The 24,845-nt window shown below is 38.1% G+C and overlaps 4 protein-coding genes across 4 annotated transcripts in view; 2 read left to right on the top strand and 2 right to left on the bottom strand.

Annotated features, from left to right (window-relative positions):
* Positions 1 to 19,059, bottom strand: part of LOC115631890 (trans-1,2-dihydrobenzene-1,2-diol dehydrogenase) — a 31,973-nt gene extending 12,914 nt beyond the window's left edge. The window contains exon 1 of the mRNA XM_030528739.1: positions 18,887 to 19,059. Coding sequence (XP_030384599.1) covers positions 18,887 to 18,965 — 79 coding nt within the window. The 5' untranslated portion in view covers positions 18,966 to 19,059. The remainder of the gene's footprint in view (positions 1 to 18,886) is intronic.
* LOC115631169 lies at positions 1,419 to 9,858 on the top strand. The gene is made up of 6 exons (XM_030527859.1): positions 1,419 to 1,443; positions 3,096 to 3,365; positions 5,152 to 5,313; positions 7,397 to 7,730; positions 7,776 to 9,023; positions 9,150 to 9,858. Exons 1-6 carry the CDS (start codon positions 1,419 to 1,421, stop codon positions 9,856 to 9,858), a joined length of 2,748 nt encoding a protein of 915 aa, XP_030383719.1.
* LOC115631889 (diacylglycerol O-acyltransferase 1) lies at positions 11,466 to 24,713 on the top strand. The gene is made up of 10 exons (XM_030528738.1): positions 11,466 to 11,662; positions 17,740 to 18,145; positions 18,406 to 18,534; positions 18,600 to 18,691; positions 18,746 to 18,798; positions 23,146 to 23,254; positions 23,309 to 23,452; positions 23,512 to 23,825; positions 23,880 to 24,152; positions 24,222 to 24,713. Exons 2-10 carry the CDS (start codon positions 17,781 to 17,783, stop codon positions 24,456 to 24,458), a joined length of 1,716 nt encoding a protein of 571 aa, XP_030384598.1. The 5' UTR covers positions 11,466 to 11,662; positions 17,740 to 17,780; the 3' UTR covers positions 24,459 to 24,713.
* Positions 19,344 to 22,970, bottom strand: LOC115631888 (exportin-2). Its single transcript, XM_030528737.1, has 7 exons — positions 22,735 to 22,970; positions 21,766 to 22,625; positions 21,224 to 21,707; positions 20,862 to 21,164; positions 20,647 to 20,803; positions 20,290 to 20,590; positions 19,344 to 20,233 (listed from the first exon to the last, which is right to left on the bottom strand). Exons 1-7 carry the CDS (start codon positions 22,817 to 22,819, stop codon positions 19,481 to 19,483), a joined length of 2,943 nt encoding a protein of 980 aa, XP_030384597.1. The 5' UTR covers positions 22,820 to 22,970; the 3' UTR covers positions 19,344 to 19,480.
* Positions 24,714 to 24,845: the final 132 nt, after the last annotated feature.

Here is a 24,845-nt window from a genome sequence, read left to right as displayed (position 1 = left end):
TTCAATTGCATTTCTTATTGTGCAATGTAAGTTAAATAATGTTATTGGCTCGGACTTAAAGCTCTATTATGTACGTTTCTATGCATAAATATAAAATGAAATGCGCGCCGATAAATAATCCAAGTGATGTGTGAATACATATGTAATATTTTTTTTTAACGAGCACAGCCAGCAAGATCATTAAATAAGCGCAGATCCGATCGCCTTCGTTTTATTTTTCTGCATAAATAGTACGTCATGTAATTTCCTCAACTATTACGAACAATTAAATTAAAGGCCTGTAATAGCTGTGACCTGCTGGCTAAGGAAATGTAATTATCAAGCATTTCTTTTTCTTTGGCATTTTTTTTTTTGCACTCATCATTGCATACGAGTATGTATTGATGCATGTACGTATGTGTGTGTGTCTGTATGTAAATGTGCGTTGTTTTTTATGGCGCTGGCATATTTTATTTGATTTTAATTGCTGCCAGAGCAAGATGTTTGCCATTTAATGGCTTTATTTATGCGTGTAGTAATCAAGTTAATTTTTACGATTGCCGCCGACCGGCATGTAACAAGCAGCGACCACAACAACAACAACAGCAGCACCAACAGGAATGACAACAACAACCAGCAGACAGTGCTGCAAAATAAATGCAAATTTTTATAAGCAAAAGCAAAAACAAAGGCATCAAAAGATTTTGCACAAAATTTCACTTTCGACAGTCAAGAAACAGCAACAACAACAACAACCGTAACAGCAAATGGCAACAACAACAAGAAGTAAACCCCCTAAGGATATGCACAGCAACTGCCACAAAAAGAATCATCACCGCATGCGCGCATGTCGTGGCCCCTTTTTAAAAAAGGGACCCAGCAACAGTCGTTGGGCCACCCAAGTACCGCGACTTCTTTCCCAGGCTATGGCCCGACCTGCATGTGATATTATAATAAATTTTAAATGAAGTTGTCAGGCGTGTCAGCCGCACAATATACGATATAAGCCGAGCGTGTGATTAAGGCGCAACTAAAATATTTCATTCCTTCTTGCTTTCTTTCTCTTCCTCTTCCTCTTCCTCTCTCTCTCTCTCTCTCTTTCTTTCATTCGCTCTTTCTCTTCCTCACAACCTCTCTCTTTTGTCAAATTATGCAACTACATTTAATAAGCGTCGATAAGCTCGTATTGCATTGCTTTCTCAAATTATATGCAATGTGTCTAGCAGGTTCGTTGCCACAGTCATTCGTTTTGTATTTGAGTAAAAACAATTTGAGTAAACAATTTGCTTAAGCTGTAGTGCTCATTTAGTCAGTACTGTGCTTTCGAGTTAAACGTTTTCAGAGAATAAATTAAATGTATGTAGCACAGAATTCGGTGAAGTAATTAAAATTTTGTTTGTTTTAGCATTATTGTTGATCTTTTATTGTATTTGACATCAATGTGTTTCTTAGATCCGGAAAGTGGTAATTAGTCCTCAATTTATAAGCAGTTAATTAAATTAATTTTCTTTCTAATATTATTGATTAATATATAAATTAATTTCTAATATATTAAATAAATCTTTTTGTGTTATTGTTGCTAATTGAAAATGCTAATAGATATACAAAAATAATGTTTTAGGGGTCAGTCTGGTAACTCACAGTAGCAGTTAAGTTGCTTAAATTGTTCTCAATTAAATAGTCTCTTATATACCTTCAAACGAAACAGATCTTCTTTTAAATTTGTTGCAACTTGATAAACCAATAGTTATTATTTCATTCTAATAAATTATTTGTCTTTATTTATCTTAGTTTTATCATAAATTGGCTTATTTATATATATATGGCACCTATATCTTTTTGAATATTTGTAATATATATATATATATATGTAACAAAAGCAGTTTTTCAACAAAGATGATTCAATTATGATTTATTCATTCGCCATTGTTTTCCAATCAGATTAATCTTCTGCCGCTTTTAATGGCAATTGGTATACTCTTCTAGTACTGTATGCTCTTTCCTAGTTAGCAGAGACTGTATGCTATCTTGTATTCAGTTTCTAAAACTCTTTCATTCATAAAACTAATTTCCAATTAATTTCAAAATTACGTTTTTTAAAGTCTGTAACCTAGACTCATCAGCATAAATAGGGCTTTTTCTTCGAAAAATATCGCGTATTTTAATTCGTTAAACGTTTTCCAAATCATTTTCAATTAGATTTAAGTATGAATTATATGTCGGCCACTAAATAATAAAATTAACAATATGGTGTTTTATAAATACTAAGTATAAAAAACGCAGTGTTTTTGTATTTTTAATCATCTTTTTCAAGCCAATTTTAAATCGCACCGAAATAAGTTATTTTTTGAAACTTTACCATTTTACAAAAAAAAAAAATCGCCAATAAGTATTGGGGATGACAAACCATTTAGTATGTTTACATTTAAGAGATTTAAAGATTGTTCTGTGAAGCTAATTATTTGCGTATTTTGACACTGAAAAGGATATTATTTAGAATACTAGCTGACCAAGCTGGCAAGCGTTGTTCTGTCATTAAAATTATTTATATTATATTTATATGTTTAAAAAATGTAAAAGCCAGCAATGTTTATATGAAAGTTGAATTTGTTCTCATTTAACTGTTTCTTATTTATTTATAATTATTTAAATGAACAACAAATTGTAATTGCAGTCAAATATATAAAATAAACACCCCTATAAACTAACTATAAACTATAAACTATTTAGCGCAAATTCATGAAATATACTTGTAGTTCCACCTTTTTTAACAAAAATATTGCAATAAAGTACAAGAAATTGACAAGACTATATACCTTAAAAGGACAACATTAAATTCTCTTTAAAATATTATGGATTTCTTCATTGAACTAAATCAATCAATCAATGAAAAAAATTTTGGCTAGACTATAAACCTTTAAAGGACAACATTAAATTCTCTTTAAAATATTATGGATTTCTTCATTGAACTAAATATTAATCCATCGCAAAATAAACAACACCTTAACGCGACCAGTCGTGGAGACCGGCAGATTATTTAAAATACTAAAGCTTAGTATATTGAACCTGCATTGCACTGTCATTAAAGCATAACAAACGCAAATTTGCAATTGCAGATAATCCAAAAACAACAAAAACACCAGCTATGATTACCGATCGCCACAAAATCGACATTACTGCGATATTATGTGCACTGCTCTGCCTTCTCAGCTCTGCACCCGCCCCAACCACCAGCGAGGAGGTCTTCGAGGTCTTGGCCACGCAACCACAACAGCAGCCACGGCTGGGAGATATGACAACGACATCGACATCGACCACATCGCGTCAGGATGAAGTGAATGTCTTGGCGCCCAATGCGACGACCACGAAGACGACGACAATAACAGGTGAGTTGTTGAGAGGAATGAACCGAAACAAATGCCGCAAATATGAGAGATTTGCACTTTGATTTTGTTGCCTGACGAAATGCCGCCATAATTGACACGCCGGCCATGGCCACAAAGCGCTGTGCTGTGCTGTGGTGCGGTGCGGCTGTCATGTTAGGTCTCATATATATACTTACATATATATATATATATATATATATATATATATATATATATATATATATATATATATATATATTATTTTGGTTTTTGCCGGTGCCTGACTTTCGTGTTTCGGCGCAATTTTAATGGCCTGCATTAGGAGATCAAACAATTTTAACGCAATCATGCGCGGTATTTTAATGTGGTCCGCGTTCCGTGCAAACGAAAGTGAAAACGACTTGCTGGCAATTATGCAAGGATTGCGGTGAATGAGTGACTGAGTGATTGAATGGCTGATTGACGGCTGCTAGTATGCATGTAGATAGTTAGCTGTACACAATAACAAATATCAACATTAGCTTTATCTGTCCTGATAAAATTAAAACCATTAACAAGTAACTTTTGAAAAACTTGAGCTTTTCGACTGAAACACATTTCCACTGTGCACCACTCGGTGAGTGTTAAAGCAACACAATTGATATATTACCAGCATACTAAGGGGGCTGCTTTCAATCAGAAGCAATAAACCGAATCCACAAAGTAGAGAATTCAATTTATTGATTGGAATATTTAAGCCTGAAGAGGCTATTGCAACTGTCAACAAAAAAGTGGTACAACTCTTTTCAATACACACTTATTTAGATGTTAGTTGTCACTTATAGAAATAGAAATATCCATCCGATTATAGCGGCACTGTAAATATTACTAAGTTTTTTCCGATTACTGTGATAGTTTGACAATCATTTTTAAACACAACCTGCTGTGTAAAAGAATTACCAGATGATGTTACAAGTAGATGTTGCCAACCATTTGCATTATCTAACCTTATTTTTAAAACCAGTTTTCTAGCTACAATTGAAAACTTTAATTTGCTTTAAAATATTCTTAAATCTGTTTAATAGGACTACCAGATGATGTTAGAGGTTGTCAACTGTTTGCGTTACCTAAAGTAGTTTAAGAAAACAGTTTCCTAGTTTCTATTTATAAATTAAAATTTGCTTAAATATATCGTAAAATCCCATATAAATTTGGTATTGAAATCATTTTTAATAGATCTCATTGCCATTTCAGCTACGCAAGCAAGAGACTAATCCAGAGATTCCAATTGAGATTCCAATTTCAGATACGCAAGCAAGAGACTAATCCAGAGATTCCAATTGACAGATAAAATAAATTCATATGATTGTTATACTTATAGATAAGAAAAAAATGATTGCCAAGTTTAGTGGACTTAGACTTAAATAGAAAGAGTAGTTTTTTAAAAACCTTGAAAGAAAATTGCAAACTCAAGAAATAGAGCATACATACATCTCAAGAAATGGAGAACCAAGTGTTCGTTTCTATGAGTATATTACATTAAGAGAGCTACTTAAGTTCTAAGAATATAAATTCGATGATATGGTAGAGATCGGATCTGGTCGTTACATTCGTATAATTTTTCATATTAATGACCAACACAAATAATTTTGTGCAGTGTAGCTACAATTTTGCCTGCCAAAAGGCATTTAAGCCAAAGCAATTTAAAAGGCGCCCACCCGAAAATACTAAAGCAATTGGCCAAACAGCAAATCGAAAAGTGTAAGCGTGGATATATGAGCTGCATTTCCGCTTGATGTCCTCACGTTGATCTGTGGTGATGGAACAGGCGATGGCGATGGCAATGGCAATGGCGATGGTGATGGCAGCGGCCTCTGCTGGGCGCGCAGGCGCACCACTGAAAAATTCAAATGGAAAGCGATTTGTCTGGTTTTAGCTAATAATTTATCAGGCGGCTATGAGGAGCTGAAGCTGGCCAACCAGCATATAAGTTAGCTAGCCTGCCTGCCTGCCTGCCAGCCAGCCAGGTAGTCAGCCATTCGGCCATTCAGCCAGTCAACATCGTCGTCAACGTTGGCAACTGCCGCACGTTGATCAGTCAATCAAGCTGGCGAGCGCGTTGGCATTCATTTCGGAGCCACAGACGCGACTGTTTGTTGTGTTGATTGCTGTTGCCTCCACTGGCCCCAAGTGGTTCGTAATTGTGACTCTGCCGGCTTGAGTGCTGAGTTGTTGTTACCGCCAGACTGGCACCCAGGTAGGTGGTAGGCAGCTCAAGTTATGGGTGGGCGCGCAGGTCTTGGCCAAAACATTGTCTGCCACTCTTGCGGCTTGGCCTCTGACATGAGTTAATTTGGCAAACATGTCGAAGTGCCAGAGACTTCATCACGCTTTGAAAATGCACACTGCTATCAAACCTAACTAGACGCAGACACCTCCTCCAATTGTCTGGCATTAAAGCCAATTAATGCCTCGACGGCATTCGAAGTTTATGCGCCAATGGTTGAACAATATTTACATTCGACGACTTTGAGATTATGGCGAGAAATCTATTGCATCTACTTATTAGAATTTATTTTATAAGTAAGGCCAAACTTTGTTGGAAGATTCAAATACCCCAAGTGCACAGGAATGTCTCAAGAAGTGTGGTAAAAAATTAGGACTTCCACTGTCTTTTAATACGATTTTCATGAATTTTTACTTAACTTAAAAAGTTTTATATAAGATTTTAAAGGCATGATTTGAAAGGCATTTAAGAATCGAATTAATAGTATTACTTGTAAATTAAATGGTATTAAATGACCTTAAAATTGATTCATGATGAAACAGATTATATTACGTTCTGATCTGTTAACTACTTTTATTACCAAAACTTTTGGTATTTTTGAGATATTTGTAAAATAGATAGGCTGAAAAAGAGGAATATTTCAAATTTTAAAATAAATGTTGTTTGTTTTCAAACGAACTAATTTGAGAGGCATTTGAGAATTTAATTAATGGGAGGTATAAAATTAGCTAAAAATAGATTCATGATGAATCAAATAAAATTAGTTTCCGATCTGTTAACTATTACCAAAACGTTTCGCATTTTTGAGATATTTGTGATATAGATAGGCTGACAAAATGTTGGAAACTTCTAAGAGCATTTCAATTATTAAAAAAAAGTGTTGTTGTTAAACGAACTGATTTGAAAGGCATTTGAGAATCTAATTAATGGCAAGTATTGATTTAGCTTTAAATTGATTCATTATAGATCCACATTAATTTACATAAATCATTGTTTTCTGAATAGCAATAGTTTTCCAGTTTTCTTCAACATAATTAATTGACTTCTTCAGTTTATATTTGTGTAAAAGAATGAAACTAATCATTACACATTAGGGGAATGAAATAACCAGCTTCTAAGCCGTAAATATATTTAAGAGATAGGTTCAAAAGCTGCAGTACTTATAAAGTGCATTATAAATATATATTTTGGTAGTGCCATCAATTACTTAATGAGTTGCAAAGGTAAACAGCTTTTCGCTACCCATATTTGATCGTAAGAAATTGGAGTTATTTCATCAGAACCTTATATTTTTCAATCTTTGTAAGTGTCCCTTTAGCTAAGTTCTTTCCATCTGGATCATTTTTGTGAACGACACCAAGCAGAGATATTGAGAATGATTGTTTTAAAAAGTTAAAAAAAATCTACTTATATTCTTCTTAGTATAAATTGATTTGATTCCTTGAATTCGGATGACAAGTTAGGCCCACCAAGAGCTTAGAAGTCTTATAGTCTGTTATTAGTGTGTTATACACATAGTATTCACTATTCACGATATAATAACGTGTAAGCTTGTCGCATAAACTTTGTCATAGTCATAGGCCTGCCTGCTCGTCTGCATCAGGTGACGGCGCAAACATTTGTTAACACTTTAACGAGTTATGATTTGAGAGTTTGGCGCCTAGCCTGAGGTTCGATTTTGCACGGGCAATTAAAGCAGCATATGTAAAAGTAAATTGATACAAATTTCCACTTCTTTTTCTTCTTTTTCCAACACACGCACACACTCTCGCACACAAACAAACAGCGCACACAACGCCGCCTCGTGTGGACTACAACAATGAGTGGCGACCACTGGGCCATGGCGATCCATTGCAAAAGGATCCTACCTATGACTATAGCCCGCCAGCATTGGAGCGTGTGCGCTATTGGGCCGAGAATAATGGCAGTAGCAAGAGCAATGAGGCCAAGAAGAACGAACTGCCGCCGGAGGTGTTGCGGAATAAGACCAAGAGTGAGATTTTGTTGTTGGGCGTTGGCAATGAGCAGCGGGCCAGACAGCAACAATATCATTACCAGCAACAACAACAACAGCAACACTATCAACAGCCACACTATCAGCAGCAACAACAACAACAGCAGTATCGTTCCAAGCAGCAGCCACATACGCCACACTATCTGAACAGCCAGCAGGCCAAGTATGCGGCCATCAGACGCAGCTACTATGCCCCACAACAACAACAACAACTACAGCAGCCACAACTACAGCAACAGGAACAACAACAGCAGCAATATATGCCACACACCCACTTGATGCCACCGCCCATGCACTCGCATGCCGCGCCCTCGCCCATGAAGCCCACTCATGTGGATTATCGCCATAATATGGTCGCAGCTCCCTCTCCTTCCATCTCAAGCAACTCCTACCTGAACAGCCCCACGACAATGATGTACAAGCCGCACTTCTACAGCACCTCCTCCCTCACTTCCAGCTCGCCCTGGATGCATGCGCCCGGCATGTCCAGCAGCTACACCTCCAGCGCTGGCCACCCCATGAATCGCATGTCCTCCTATGCGGACGCACATCATCAGGAGTCCATGCAGCACTACAGCTTCAGTCGACCGCACACTTCCACGCATAGCACCACCAGCTATTCCCCCAATGCCATACACCCACATCCGAGTGGACCCAAGCAGATGGCACCGGGCGCACCACCACGCAAGCCCTGGCTCCATGAGCTGCTGCAAAAGGAGCTGGTGAAGCCATCGGTGAAGCCCACCATGCCGGCTACCAAATATCTGATGGGCACACATCCCTATAGGCCGCTGCCGACTTTCGGCATCAGTTCAACATATGCGCCGGTGACGTTTGTGCCGGGACCGCCCACAATAGCGGTGCCTACGATGCCCACCACAGCAGCCACTACATCTGACCATGGACACTCCATTTACATAACTCCCACACCACCGCAGCATTATGTTACAAGCTCGGGATTCCGGCCGATGGAATCGAAAGCCACCACACCGGTATATAGCAGCACAACAACAACAACCACACCCCAGCCCATCTACCACCAGCCCAGCAGTACACAGAGCACTCGTCTGCTCATACCACAGACTAGCAATCTGGCGCAACGTCCGACTGTTGCGCCCGCCCCCGATCTAACCACCGATGCGCTCTTCTCGCATTATAAGCAACCAAAGAAACCGCTGCTTGGTCCCATGTATTTGATTATCGAAGGTCATTCGAAGGTTAAGACCTATGGCCAGAACGAGTTGGATCCGCACAGACCCAAAATTGTGCCGGTGATATCGAAACGTGAGCCGGTGGTGCGCATCGCAGATCCCAATGAGAAGCGCGGCACGGTGGAAACTTTTCAAGTCAAGCATTTGCATACAAAAACCACTCCGCTAACGAGCACAACAACAACTACAACCACAACAACATCAACTACCACTGCTAGACCAACGCCCAAGGCCACAAAAACAACAACAACAACCAGCACCACCACCGCCAGGCCAATATCAACAACAACCACAATTAAGCCTTTGCCGGTCAGCTCGTCAAGGCCAAAAATTTTGAACCCTACAACAACGATTGCCACATCAACACCCGCACCACCCGCACCACCTGCAGCACCATCTGGAGGCGGCGTGGAAGATCTGCTTAGTCTGCTCGACAACATGTTTGCCGATGCGCACGACATTGTCGCTCCAACAGTTGCGCCCACCGCCAATAAGATTTATGTGACCAGCAGCACGATGAGTACGATCCTGAGGCCAGTGACAACGAGTAGCACGAAGTTGATGCCACAGCAGCCGGAGCCACGGATTGGCAGCCAGGCGGGCAGCATTGTCAGTCTGCTGGATGATGAGGACTTGGAGATGGCGGGGTCAGAGTTGCTGACCACCACTGAACTGCCTCGTGGAGTGCGGCAAATCTTTGACTATGATCAATTACCCGAGTCGCGTGTGAAGGTCGACAATGCAACAAATTCATACGAAGTCTACGACGATGCAGAAAATGCCGAAGACGATGAAGATGATGATGTTGATGATGAAGATGATCATGATGAAGCGAGTGAAGCCTTGCAAGATAGCACCGAAGACAGCCTGGAAGAAGACAAGTTCGATACTGAACATAAATTGCTCAAACGCATCGATAAATTCGTCGATGATGTGGACGATGGTGATGATGATTTGGAGGACTTGCTCGAAGGCCTATCAGACACTGAGGCTTCGGAATTGGACATGGTACGGCGACATTGACCTTGAGTCTATGTGTGTATGTGTGTTTTCTAAACTGCGCTCTATACCAAATCTATCGAGAAACTTTTCTTACTCTCAAAACATTTACGTGTAAATAATGCAGCTTTAAACAAAAAAGAAAAAAGAATCATGATGAGACGAAAGTGAAAACTTTGTATTGTATTTATTCGTTACTAGATTTAAGTGCTTCCACAATTCCCCACGCATCCATCACAGTTCTTGTGTGATGGATGAGGGCGTTACTTGCTTCGTATTGTTTTGTAATGTAATTTAATTGAAAATTGAAAAGAGAAAGAAAATCATTTGTTTTATAGTTGTTAAGTGTGCAATAAATGGCCAATAAAGACAAAACTTAAGATGTGAAATAAAGGAGATTTAATATTGGAAGAAGTCGATCTCTCAGTAGATCTCAAGAGATTTACAAGATTCTATATTCAATATCGCAGAAAGTAAGACAAAAAGGTGATAGATGGTATGATTTGTATAAAGAACTAATATTTGTGATCGAATCAATCTAGGAGAAGAATGAAAGCATCAGCTATATTATTATATTATAGATTCTTTAAATTTTTTTAACTCTCACAAGCAGCATAACAAGCCATGTAAAAGTTTATGTCAGCAATCCCTGGATCCGAATGCTCCAAGGCCAAGGAAAGAACAACTTTATGCATTTTGGCGTTACACTGGCATTTGACTTTAATACTTAGTATTCTCTTTAGATCCTTTTTAAGTCTCATCTAAATAGCTAAATTGTTCAGTAAGTTTGAGCCATAAATATAAGGAACTATAGTATATATTTTGAAACATTTATAGGCGTGTAAAATACTAAGTAAGGTAAGCTTATAACTATTGGTAAAAAGAAACCAGAAATCATGTATTTTTTTAATATTATAAAAGAGTATATATTTTAATTCATGCAACTAAACAGGTTATGATTACTAGATTTGATTAGTTTCAAGCATATATATGGGTATTTGCCGAAATAAGGGAGTGTAACAGAATATGTTTCTAGTCAAGATTTTAAAAAGCTTCAGGATGGTCCAAAAAAGAAAGAAGATTACAGAAAAGAAATGCTAGCAATCGCAAGGGGGAAATTACGGTAATTTTTCAGCAGTATTTGGAATTAATTAATTTGGAATAATTTCACACAGAATGGATTGTTTTTGTATCGAATACAATTTTGTTCAGTAAAAAGACCATTTTATAACTTTCGAAAAAAAAAGTTAAAACACTTATAGGCGCGAAAATAATAAGAAACAATAAATATGTATCTACTTTGTTTAGCAACTGCACAAACCTGAAAGCCGTAGAGCTCAGACAGAAACCAACAAGATCATATTTAACGTACTCCTCCATCCACAGCACTCATTGAAAACTCATTGAACGTATTTGAGACAAATTGTTAGCGTTGAAAACTGTGCAACCAAACAAAACGGTTCTTCCTAATTGAAATTATTTACCATTTAAGGTGTTTAAGGTATGCGTTAATTACATATTTTCAGAAACAAACATAAATGCGCGGGTCTGGCAACACTACACTGCCTCGTACTGCTAATGATGCGCCATTGCCGGCAACTTCTCCGACTCGACTTTTTAGTCTGTTCCAACACGTCGTGGATCGGAGACGACGTTGCTGGAGAAATAAAAAGAATTCGTTCTCAGGTTTCGCTACCCAACCAACTGCATGCGTCTTTGTGGGTGTGAATACAGAATACGATTGTATTGTGCGGCTTTTTATGCATAAAAGTGCTGGGAAAAGAGTATTTCCCATTTAAAGTAATATAACAGCACAACAACAACAAATGTAGGTGATTTGCTTGTTAAGAAAATTGAATTGAAAAATATTCCGTTGACGCGTAGAGTTAATCAAATAAATTCATACATTTGTGTGTCTGTTGGGGTGTCTTTGTTTTTGTTTACCGCGACAACAAACAAAAATAAATTTTAAATACAACTGCTAAAAGGCTGTGTGTGCGGGTGTGTGTGTGTGTGACTGTGTAATGACCGCTAAATACGCTTTTACTGTTTTATTTTGTTCTCCCTTTCGCTTTCGCTTATTGTTGATTCGCATGCAAAACTACAAAATAAAACAAAAACAAAATTAGAGAGAGAATGTAAAAAGATCGCTCGAAATCGATCGCTCGAAATCGATCGTGTGAAAAGTTGGTTTCAACTTTGATTGCAGAATGCGGAAACACGTGCAGTGAAAAATATTTATGACTCATAAGTTTGTAAAATGCCATAAACATTTTATGAATGATAAGTTATCAATAGCAAGAATGAGAAAATAAACCAAAGGGTATGGCAATTGTGTTAGCAAGAAAATTATATACATAGCATAAATAAGTACTATAGTATACGAATGGAAATAATAAATTAGACTGAATGACTGTCTGTCCACCTGTTCCTCTGTCCCAATGACTGTCTGTGCTGATAATAGGCACTAAATTCAACCTTGATCCGTTGTTGTGTACAATACAGAATATGTATACAATTTTATACGCACATGTGTATTTGAAGAACACAGAAAATACCAAACTAAACAACAAACAGTTGAGAGCGTAAACCGGTTCGCGTGCAAAAACCAAAACAAATGGGCAAAGCGTACAAAACAAAAAGATAAAGAGTGTGAGCAAGAGCGAGTGGAGGAACTGCGTAAAGGGTGGAAAATGCCATTTCATATGGAAAAATTAATGTATGTATGTATGTATGTATGTAGCAGACGCTTAGCGGCTTATCAAGTTCAAAAATGTCAGACGGCTCCAACTGATAAGAATGATTCCTGCTCCAGACTGATAAGACTCCGTCTAGCCAGACTTTGCCTTTCAACATCCGCTTACAATGTAAAAAAAACAAAACCATTTCGCCAATTCTGCTGCTGCCCTTCCCCTTATCAGCGGTATATTGTTAGGTATCATTAAAACCATAAACCAGACACTCCTATGTAGTATTGCCAATTTTAATGACCCATTAAATAGCCAGATGCTGATAAGCAAAGGTCCGTTAATGTGCGCGTCAATAGGCGAACATCTATATTTATTTCGTTTTGGACTGACTTATCAAATTTCAGGCTCGTATGGCAGACCCGCGACGTTCAAAATGCAAACCTGTCAGAAATGATTCGAATTACTGACCTACTTATTTTTAGAAGAAACACAACATATCTGAATATTTTTGGACCGGTTTCAGTCTTTTCTGCTTAATTTCTTGTGCAATTAACTGTTCAAGTGCTTGAATTATTTGCCTGTAAACATAAAAGGCCATCACGCATTTCAATGAGTTTCTGAACTTTGGGTCTCATGGCAATTGCTATTCATAGGTGTGTGTACAGTGACATGCCTTTATAATGGATCGATATCAGAAATAGCTGAGTTATCAATTACCATACCACATAACTTTATATCCATCATAGAAGTACCACAACTTACCTATATCTAATAAGCGCGCAATTCTTAATAGAGCCCTGCATGAGTGGAATTAATAGACTGTACAAAATACTTACTATGCTTTTAAAACGTTCATATTGAGCAAATATTATGAACAATGAATGAGTCAGTTATCAAAAAAACCTTCTTCAAATTATAAAATACAATGTTTTCGTACTAAAAGCGATGACTAACAGTGATTCCTTTAAAGTAAAGAAGTAAGCTACAGCGCGATAGGATTATTGGAATAAGCCATGGTGATATGACAGCAACACCCATCCATTTGGCATCGGTTATAATGGAGGTTTTCTAACGTTTTTTTAAGTGTTGACTTCGGATCTGAATTCTTTAAAAGGTATTTGGGGCATCTTCTAAAATATGTTCATATTCGTAGCATTATGACATTACTAATATGTTAAAAAAACGCAATGGATCGGCCACATTGAGAAAATAAGTAAATTCTATGTCACGGAGGCTGAGTATTGTAAAGGAGCACTATTGAAGTCCCATACAATAAAATGTATATAATATTTAAATTTTTAATCGATTTTTAATATAACATACTATTTTAGTACACATTCTAAATAATTATTTATATGACGTTTCGATGAATTTTTAATGTATGTATGGTCATGAATTTTTGTTTCCATATAAACATATTTCCAACACAAACAAAAGAAAACAATGAAAAGAAAATGTTTGTTTTTGCACAATGAATTATCCAACATTTTAATTTATTCATTCGGAACCCATATTCCCACTTATGCAGAGCTCACTTATGCCTGCAGTTCAATAAACTACTTGAGAAGTGCAAAGCCACAGAACGTGCTGGTCGGAAAATGCAACAAATGAAGTCGCATGAAAGAAAGGAAAAAAGAAGGGAGTCAACCACAGGTTGTCAGTCATGCGGGAGACATAAGTTCGAGTTCCATTTATAAATACATGCACATATATACATTATATAGCAGGCATATGGTGGTGACTCCATGTAAATGCTTCAGAGGGGTCTGAGCTAATCAGTGGACTCAGTCATCGAGCAGCGTCAGTGCTCTGATGACGTCTCGTCAGCATGATTCGACATTAAAAAGTACATTTACAGTACATGTGCCTACAAATATGATATATGTTAACATATAGTATACAAACTTGTAGTATACATATGTACGCAACAGTCACATCAATAATAATCCTATTGATATGTGTAGATCGTGTGCTTTATCTTCTTCTGTTGATCAGTTCAATGCACGCATTTTACTTTTTATTATAAAATACACTGCGCTTTATCACTTTTTATGAGACACTTGAAAAATGTTTGAACGCCTCATATGATAAGCGCAATATTATATATGTACATACTCTTCTTATCTTGCATATACTTATATGTATGTACATTGATACCAATTAATAATAAATGCAATTGCAATCTAAATTTTTATTTTCTGATAACAGGAAAAAACAAAATTCTTGTGCTAGTCACACAGCAAATGTATTTTGAAAAATTGAAATCTTTTGTTTGTTTCGTAAAGCATATGACGTCGATTCTATTTGAACCGGTGATAACCCAATGAAATTAATATTATTTAGTTGCCGGGTTCAAAACTATATGTACTTGTAGAACAATGTCCAATAATACCGAAAAATTCTCATAATGATTAAAAACAGAAGCTTGCAACTATCCTGTGCTACAATTATAAATATAAAATTTATTTTAAACAAAATTAAATAAATTACAAATCAAGTAAAGTTTATTAGCAACTTCTAGATAAATGGTTTCTGCTTTATCAGTTGAGAATTAACTTAATGATGCCAAAGAACTTGAAGTTTTTGTGGCATTACAAGTATACGATTATGTTTAAATCGATTCTATTCGTCGTGCTGACTATTCATTTTGAATTTATCTTCCGGTTCGCTGAATTCACTTGACATATTTGGCAAAAATATATCTTGTCACCATCTCCATTAAAATTGATTGATAACATTTAAGATTATAATTGTTTTAACGGGGAAAATGTGAAGCCACAAAAGTGGTCGTTTGAAAGTCGAAATGAATTCCTTTTTCAACTCCACAATGTTCCAACATAATCTTAAAACTGAACCGATTGGAAATCATGTCTAAATGCACAAATAATACCTTCCAAAGAAACAACATTATGACTGTATATGTTCCTTTCCGAAAGCTGTGTTGTCGTGGCTTTCATTTATAAATGTAGCGACAGTACTTTTAGTATAGTTGTGTTTTATTATTTGTTAACGACACGAGCATTTAATAAATTACGTCCACGCAAAAGCAAATAAATGTGCAACTAGAAGAAAACAACGTGTATAAAAATAGCTGCCTCAATTAATATTAGAATAGTATATAGTATCAGGGAGCCGTCACAAGTCAATTGCGCCGAAATTACTGAATGGAAATGCCTTTTGGCTGTGCAAATGAACTCACTAATTAAATAAAATATTATTGATATACATAATTGATGTGTCTGAAAGGTGTTGCAATAATATGTTTTTATATTATTTAGAGATCCAAATTTTTAAGAAAATCCTACTATGTATATATTCAAATAATATAACTTTACAACACCCTTTTTTTGTATGTACTTTTCAAAGCCTACTCTTAAAAAAATACGATATTTTTTGCTAATTGCTTACATGTATAAACGTATATTTAGTTTTTCGGTAAGAAATTTACGATTTCTTTAGCTGGACACACAATAATTTATATAAATAATAATCATATAAATATATATAATATATATATATATATATACACATAGTGCATATAGTTGTCTACCTGTTTTGAAATTTGTTCCCAAAAAAAAAAAAAACGTTTTTAAAGAATTGTGAAAAAGTAAATAGGGTTTTTTTTAAATAAAGCTTCGTTTCCAAATTTGGAAAGATTTATACACAAAGATTGGGTACTCTAACTTGTATTTTCCTAGATCCCATTCCAGAATATTTAGGCTATTGAATTTAATCGAACCAACTGCTCTAAGAATCTAAATTACAACCCTTGAGTTGATTTTGTTTCCTATATGAGCGTATTATTGGAAGGCCGTGTAAGTTGCTTCATTTTTTTTCTATCGTGAAATATATTTTCCGAAGACTGTGTGATACCCAATTTGGATGAAACACCTGCACACCTTCGTTCGACAAAATCTATTACAAATCTTAGTTACTATGTATTATAAAGCCTTATTGAAACCAAACCGAAAGTATGCGCCACATATCGCAAACGAGGGGAAGAACTATTTTGTAAAAAAAAGGATTCTGGCAAACCTTTCGAAAGATTAAGTTATCGATCCGTTGCTATACGATAAATGAGGAGCAGCTGCTCTCTTGCCATAAATGCATTTTTAGCATTTTACAACACTACAACATTTTGCATTTCAATTCAAGTGACTCTTTCAATTGGCAAAGTAAAGACCGAATTTTTTAAGCAATATTGCACAATTGGATTCCTATGTCATGATTCTGTGCTGTAGCTTCCATTCTTTTCTTCTGTAGCAGTTGTGATTCATTACCGGTTCTTGTTCGGAAATGAGAAGGCCCTAACATTTAACTGTTCTACTATTCAAATTACGATTATCAAGGGCGAGGTTAACGAGTTAAAAGCATTAATGTGAATAACCGACTACTAAATGATGTCAGTTTAAAGAGTCTACTTAAGCTAATTTGTGGGCGCACTTCTCAATTAAAGCTGAAACATACACGAACTGAGTGTGCATATCATATTCAAATAAATAACAACAATTTAAGACTTAACCAGAATCGGTCAATTACTTTTCATATCGTAAGACATGCACAGCCAGATCTGGACCTTCAGTTTAAGCACGTGTGATCGTGTGCTTGCTGTCTAACTGGTTGTTATATAGTAGCCGCTAAAATCACATTAACTGACCCGACATACTGCCCAACAACGTGAAGTTGTCAAGTTGTGCAAATTGCAATAATCAAATATAAAAATCTATGTATGTGTGTATGTGTGAGTGTGCATATGGAAATATCTATTTGCCCAATCAGCTATCAAGTTAAAACGTCTGTACGCAATACCCTACAGCCTCAACTACAACATTTGAGAACTTTGACCGCAAGCCGTTGATCAACTATTGCGGCTGTGCCTGACGATCGTCTGCTAGCTCCCATTAAAGAGTATTATTAGCAGCTATAATTTGCAGTTCATATAAAATACATACATACATAATAGTATGTACATTTGTGGATTAGCAGCTGCCGATAATGCGCTCTTATAATGGAGCCTCAGGCCTGCCCTTCAACCTCAACGCGCGCGTCTAAGTTTATTTATAAAGCGTGTTTTTTACTTTTTCGGCGCCGGTTATCAAATGCGATTGCATTTTTTAATGGCAAATATTTTTGATAAGATTGCCGGCCCACCAGCAAAATCAAACCGTAAATATAGTACAATATAAAATACAACACTTCGAAACTATTCCGACAGCCTTGTGAATACGAACAGAGAACAGAAAAACTGAGCCAGCCATGACAACCAAAGATCAAAAGGAACAAAAGTTGGCAGCCACAGCAGCGGCGTCGACGACGACGTCCACCGTAACTGCGCAGCAGCCAAAAAACGGTGGCGTTGGCATTATGAAGCGTCTGAGAAGATCCGCCTCGGCCACGGAACACAATCTGAGCGGCTTGCGCAATCGCAAATCAACGCAAAATCTTTTCGACCAGCACGGCCAACCCATAGACTTGCGTCAGTACCGCAAGGTGCTGGATAAGGATGAGAATGGGAATGGGGGCGAGAAGAAATTGCGCTATAGACGCACCCAGAGTGTGACGCGGGCCGAGGAGATTACCACCAAGGAGGAGAAACAGCGCAAAGCACAGCCAGACAAACCGTAAGTTCTATCTATCTAGTTAAGCTAAAGAGGGGGCCATTAAATAGAAAGGGTATCAAAAAGTCCGCGTTAAAAATAGGGACTCGTTAATGAACGCGAAAGACATTTAAATCCACAATAATCGCTAAGCCAAATATTGGGTTTCAATCGTTAACCCAAGTAATTAGCTTGTTTTGCAGAAAACCATCTTAACCTTTCATTTCTGATTGGCTTCTATAAAAAATAATGCTAATGCTACTCTCTTTTTCATATTTCTACAGTTGCCATCGTCCACGCGATTCACTGTTCTCATGGAGTTCCGGCTTTACGAACTTTACGGGCCTGGTCAACTGGGGTTTCCTGCTGCTCTGCATTGGCGGTTTGCGTTTGGGTCTAGAAAATTTACTCAAGTGCGTATAGCTTTGATAATTATTAGAGTGCATTTTCCTCAAATAAACCAGTAAACTATTTTCAGATATGGTGTGCGCATAAATCCCCTTGACTGGTATTTCTTTTTAAGTGGCCACAATGAGGGCGAAGGTCACACATCACTGCTGCTGATACTCTGTAAGCTAAGACCCAATTTTTTTAAGACTCTTATCACAACCGATTTTTCTACAGATTCTATGGTACACATATCACTCTGTTTGGCTGTGGAAAAGGGTCTGGCAATGGTAAGTAATAGAGAAAAGAGTAGTCTAGACTGTAATACTATAGGTATGATCAAATATACTTATATGTATTATCAATTACGTAACTCACTTTGTGTCTGTAGCGCCTTATAAGCATTGTTGGTTGACTTGGGCAACTGAGTTTTGAACGTGTTGAGAAGCTGCCACATTGTGGTTGGGGTTTTATTATGGTTTTGGAGGTTCGAGCTTGTGCCAAAGAACGTAACTGCGAAATTTGAATTTGGCTGTGCTTTAAAACAAAAAAGGGTATAAGAAAACGCATTTAGACAACTAATTCAAAGCAGTGCAAAACGTAGAAATAGAACCTAATCCGATAAACTGCTAGTTTTGTTTCATTTCGTGAAATTAAATTCTACCTACTTATTGCAACTATATTTTCAAATTGTTCCAGATCCTTTCAACAGCTTTTTAGCTAGTTGCAAAATTTTCAATATTTAGAATGTAGATGAGCTTTGAATTCTTTAAACTATCGTAACACTTATATATCCTCTTTTTAAATTAAGAGTTTTAATTTAAAAACATACATATTTTTATTGTTTACATTTATAATTTTTATCATATCGAATAATTAATTTAAAAACAATTTATGCACGGCAATAATAAACAGTGTGTTTGTATATGAGTGTGTGTGTGTGTGACGCTATGAGTTGAGTGTAAACGAAATTTAAACAATTGAAACGCCGGCTTGATCGCAATATTTCTGCAACATCTGTTTATACTCTGCATTAATCGAGCCCATCAGTGCCGGCACTTCACCTGGCCGCGCCTGTCCAAACTTTGCCAATGAGCTGGCCAAATACTTCCGCACATCGCTTACCTCGGCAACATGATCGTTCACCTTGGGCTGTGCAAAACTTAGCTGTGAGAATGCCGCTTGATAGCCGGGCGCTGCATCCAATTCTGGCCCTGCTCCTGCCCCAAAGACCTCAGAGTCTGCCTCTATGTTCACCAACTTTTCGACAGGTCGTTCGAATAAATCAATCAGTGCATGCAACAATGGCACCCAAAACGACACATAAGCTGGTGTGAGCATTTCCGGGCATTCGGTCAACAGTTTTGTGATGCCCACAGCAACCATCTTTCGTTCCAACTCTTTTCGGACTTTGGTGATGTCCGTAATGAAGACGCGCTCCAGCACCATGCCGAACATGCCTGGCTGTATGCCATCTATGAGCTGCACCAACGAGCTAGGATTCTGTTTTATCATGTAGAAGCAGAAGAAAACAATGATGCCATTCAAATACTTGGGCGTCTTTGAAAGTGATAGACGTTGGAAGAGCAGCGCAAAGATTTGTCGCATGTTCGTCTGCATTTCGGCAGCAGGATAATAATTGAGTAGATTCTGCAGCAAATAAAATCCTTCGTGATCATTAGCCTTGGAGGCGATCATTTTTTGAAAAACGCCCAGAATGCCGCCCTGCAAAAAATGGGGAAATATTAAGAAATTATCAATGACTATTTAGTATAACTTACCAATTTGCCCAGACTTTGAATTTGCGCTGAGCCCTGTTTAATAAATGCGGAGATAAGACGAATAAGTGGCGAAACATTGCCCGATCGATCCCAGAGTGGCGGCGCCAGCAGACAAGGGAAGAGCGCCCAGTATGGTTCTGGTATGGTGCCGCTACCTTCACGCACTTCCAGCAGCAAAGAGAGCATTTGGAAAACATATGGCATAAACTCTACAATATCCTGTTGTAAAATGCCCTGAAAAACTGGGAAAAGTGCCTCCTCAAAGGAACCAACCGCTGAGGCTTCTGCTTGGCAAACGATTCTGCAAACATAAAAGAAATTACAAAAATGTACAATTTATAACATTAATTTACTCACTTGATGCTCAGCGATAAGGTTTCGAAGAGGTAATGATTAAAGTGCGGACGTGACGGATTTTTGGCCACAAGTGTAAGAATTTCGGTAAGACGCGGCAAGGCTACGCCCATAAAAGGCATTGCAGCTCCTTCCAGAGAGTGGAAGCTGCGCATAATAGCTGTAAGAAAATAGGATTGTTTAATATTTTGTATTCAGTTAAGGGTAGCGCGTTATACCTTTCATAACATATTCATTTTCCGCTGATCCTGGTATTGCTAAAGTGGCAAACAGGCCGCTAATTAAAGCATTTGAATGCGGAGCCAGTACTTGTGCTCCAAATATAAGAGTCTGGTTGCTATCGCGCATAAAGAGTATCTTTTCAAGCGAACAGGCCGCATAGCTGTGCACCACAATGCTCTCGGCTGACAAATGGCGAATAAGCTGAGGCAGACAATTTGCCAGTGTTTGGGGGCCCAACAACGTGCGAAATACCATGATAAATTTAATGGCAGCTGCCTTGAGCACAGGTATTTCGTTAACTGCATGAAACGAACATAATTAGGCAATACTTTAGACACAAGTTATTTCGCTGTCTCACCATTTGCGCGTTCCAGTTCAGGTATTATATGCTGGCCACAGAATGTAGGTAACGGCACCAGCTCTGAGGCCTGTGTAATGCCATGTTTCTGTGTTCCACCGCGTGAAGCCCATGATGTGACCAAATATATGGCCGTGTCCTTGGAACGCCAATTGGCTACCGGATTCTCCTTGTACTTATTCAACAAAATTTCAAGATACTGACTGAATATGCCAAAGATCTTTTGCTCAAAGTTTTGCGACAATGTCTTGACCAAATCGCAGGCAGCACGTCGGCGTGTATCTATGTCTGAGCCCTCAATATCACGTCTGATATACTCATCTGGACTATCTTCGAACAATTCCTCGTCCGAAGGTCGTATGTCCAAATTGGGTATGACAACTTTTTCGCAAATGCGTGCCAAAATTTCGGGATTTTCAAAAATTCCCTGATAATGTTTTCGTTCAGCCACCACCGAAAGAAATTGCAGTGCATTGGACACCAACTGTTGAAAATAGTGTGATTAAATACCTTCTGATCTTTAACTTTACATTCATACGCACCGCATCAAATTTTGTGTGCAGACTGGTCTTGACCAGCAACTCCCAGACTGCAGTGACAAACTGTTCCATGTAGGGCTTAAATTCCTCATCGTATTTGCGCGCATATAGGCAAATATTCTCGCACACTTGTGAACGCAAATGTTCCAGCACGCCTGCATCCTCGTCATCGTCCGTGCGCAAGCAAGGCACATCGCTAGCCAACTGCTGTATAAATGCTCCCATCCAGGTGTTCATGTTGTCCTCAAAGAACTCGGGTAAATCTTGAGAGTTCAGCGAGAAGAAGACCTTGTTCACCAGCACCAGTGAACTATAGATGACCTTGAGGGCTTGCGCATTGTTCTCATGCACTTTAGCCAGCTGCATGGTGGCCTGCAGTAAATCTGTCAGGGGCTTAGCCATGCGATCTAGCACGAACTTAATCTCCTCCCACAGCGATTGGGATTTGAACTCGTACCGATAACGTTTAAAAAGCGAATGCGCAGTCTGTAGCACGCCATTGATTATATTAAAATCGCCGGACGCAAACTTTTCCACCATTTCATCGATCAACTGCGGCCATTTTTTGGGAAAGTCGTGCTTGCCTATAATGCTAACGGCATCGCTGAGCTGTTTTTGCAACGCTGTCGGTGAATGTAACATCAGTGAGACAATCAGGGTTTTAATTGTGTTGCGATCGCTCTGGTGTATGCGATCCGGTCCGTTGCTGTCCTCATGCGCCGCCCAATTACGTTTCACATAGTTCTTGAAGGCAATGGCGCCGGCCACGCGTATTGTCATGTCCATGTCGGCTTTGTCGATTAGGTTAAGTAATAGTACGGAATAATTTTGCTGCAGTTCCGTCGATTCGAGCAGCTTTTCAGCTGCAAGTGATACAAAATTTTAAAAAAATTAATGATGCCGCCGTTTTCCCGCGCACCTATGTACATATGTATACACATACGCACACAGGCACATTCCCTTACTACTTACCCGGCCTGCGCACATTTGGATCAGCACTGAGCGTCTGTTGCAAATAACCGGCAAGCAGTTGCAAATTTGCTTCATTGAGTTCCATGTTGCGAATTATTATATAATTGATTGCAATTGGAGTAATTTAGACTAAATATATATCACGTTTGCAGTGTTTTTAATGAGTTTATTACGAATGTTAGGCCTTCCTTTACAATAAATAACGAAATAATTTTTACGCATACAAAGAAACACGACGTCCGTGCGAATGTAGGGAATGACGAATGAAGCATTGGCAGCGATGAGGGCGAAAATGATTGCAAAAATCGATAACATGCGGTTTGTTGGTACTCGATAGCCATTGGTCGTATGCAAGTTCTTTGAACAACTTTGCTAATTCGTATTTTATTCGTTATTCGTTCTTTTTTTTAGGAAATAATTTCGGAAGGCCTGGGAATGTTTATTCAGATTACAAACATAATAGTGGTGGTTGCATTGCCTGTGGTAATCATTCATCTTAAGGGACATGCCTTCAGTTTAAGTAAGTATTGCTGAATATTTGATTATTTCCGTTTTTAATGTAATTTCTTTTAAGTGGGCGCCACAACTGTGTGCTTTTTCTACTCTGTGCTTTTCCTGAAACTATGGAGCTATGTGCAAACAAATATGTGGTGCCGCCAAACGTATTACCAGCGAAATCCTCGTGAGCGTCGTCCAAGCATTACTTTGGCAGAACTGAGTGCGTAACCCATGCAATTAAATATTTAATTCATTAATAACAAATGCGTAAATCCTTAGAGAACGGTCAATTGGACGGTGGGGATGCGCATGATGAAGCCATACCCAAGCTAGTACAATATCCGGATAATTTAAGCTACAAAGATATTCTGTACTTTCTGTGCGCACCAACCCTATGCTATGAGCTTAATTTCCCGCGCACAATGCGCGTGCGCAAACGTTTTCTTCTCAAGCGTCTAATGGAGGTGATAGTGGGTGTGAATATGGTCATGGCATTGTTCCAGCAATGGATTATACCCTCAGTACGTAACTCGTTGATACCCTTCTCTAACATGGATGTCGCCCTCGCCACTGAACGTCTGCTGAAACTTGCCGTAAGTAGTTTTGTTGGAAATATGTGGGATAAGTTGCTAATTTAATTCTTGCAGCTGCCCAATCACTTAGTGTGGCTCTGTTTTTTCTATTTAATGTTCCATTCGTTCCTAAACGCCGTCGGCGAGCTATTGAACTTTGCCGATCGTAATTTCTACTGTGATTGGTGGAATGCCAATAATATTGATACCTTCTGGCGCACCTGGAACATGCCTGTGCACAGGTGGTGTGTACGTCATTTGTACATACCCGTTGTGCAAATGGGTTACTCATCGCGTCAAGCTTCAACAATTGTGTTTCTTATTAGTGCCTTCTTCCACGAGTATTTGGTGAGTCGAAAGAAGTTTGTTGCCTAGCTTTAATATCGTAAGTTACATTTTTGAATTTTTATTTAACAGGTCTCTGTGCCCTTGCAAACCTATAAAATCTGGGCCTTTCTTGGCATGATGGGACAGGTACCGCTGTCAGCTGTATCAAAATACGTGGAACGTCGCTTGGGGCCACGTACAGGCAACATCATTGTCTGGGCTTCCATCATTTTGGGCCAACCTCTATGCATTATGGCCTATTATCACGATTATGTTGTTACCCATTTCCAGACAGCGTTCAACAGCACAATGAACCAGAGCAGTTAGAGTTGGTGCAGCATTATATAACATGATCTGTACTTAGTCTGAGTTACATACATGTATAGAAAGCAAAAATATATTGTAATTTTTAGGCCTAATTCAAGTTGGGGAAAACTTGAGCGCCCATGCCACCATACAAATAGATTTTGTAGAGATGAGCATACGTAGTACTGAGTAACACAAACGAATTGTTATTTAATGCATTTGTTAATGAATTTAAGTGTCATGTAAATAAAAACAGTGGATATTTGATAACAATAAGTCGGTTTTAAATAAATAACGTATCCGCTGGTGAGTTCCGATAGCGAACTACCCCTTTGATATCGGTTAGTTACAGCCGATAGGTAGTGGTGAGCCGATAGTGGTTCGATAGTCAATCATTGCAGTGCTGCT

The sequence above is a fragment of the Scaptodrosophila lebanonensis genome, unplaced genomic scaffold (assembly GCF_003285725.1).
Source record: "Scaptodrosophila lebanonensis strain 11010-0011.00,11010-0021.00 unplaced genomic scaffold, SlebRS2 tig00001412-arrow-pilon, whole genome shotgun sequence".
In the NCBI taxonomy this organism is placed as follows: Eukaryota; Metazoa; Arthropoda; class Insecta; order Diptera; family Drosophilidae; genus Scaptodrosophila; species Scaptodrosophila lebanonensis.
Note: the sequence above shows the minus strand (reverse complement) of the source record. Positions and strands in the feature narration are given on the sequence as shown.

Excerpts from the sequence above, each read along its gene's own strand:
- LOC115631888 (XM_030528737.1), bottom strand. The coding sequence starts at position 22,819 with ATGGAACTCAATGAAGCAAATTTGCAACTGCTTGCCGGTTATTTGCAA. Across the intron at positions 22,626-22,734 it reads TCCAAATGTGCGCAGGCCGG|CTGAAAAGCTGCTCGAATCG; the intron begins GTAAGTAGTAAG and ends TATCACTTGCAG. Across the intron at positions 20,234-20,289 it reads TTCAAAGTCTGGGCAAATTG|GGCGGCATTCTGGGCGTTTT; the intron begins GTAAGTTATACT and ends CATTTTTTGCAG.
- LOC115631889 (XM_030528738.1), top strand. The coding sequence starts at position 17,781 with ATGACAACCAAAGATCAAAAGGAACAAAAGTTGGCAGCCACAGCAGCG. Across the intron at positions 18,692-18,745 it reads ATCACTGCTGCTGATACTCT|ATTCTATGGTACACATATCA; the intron begins GTAAGCTAAGAC and ends ATTTTTCTACAG. Across the intron at positions 24,153-24,221 it reads CCTTCTTCCACGAGTATTTG|GTCTCTGTGCCCTTGCAAAC; the intron begins GTGAGTCGAAAG and ends TTTATTTAACAG.
- LOC115631169 (XM_030527859.1), top strand. The coding sequence starts at position 1,419 with ATGTGTTTCTTAGATCCGGAAAGTG. Across the intron at positions 3,366-5,151 it reads GAAGACGACGACAATAACAG|GCGATGGCGATGGCAATGGC; the intron begins GTGAGTTGTTGA and ends GTGATGGAACAG. Across the intron at positions 5,314-7,396 it reads GCTGGCCAACCAGCATATAA|CGCACACAACGCCGCCTCGT; the intron begins GTTAGCTAGCCT and ends ACAAACAAACAG.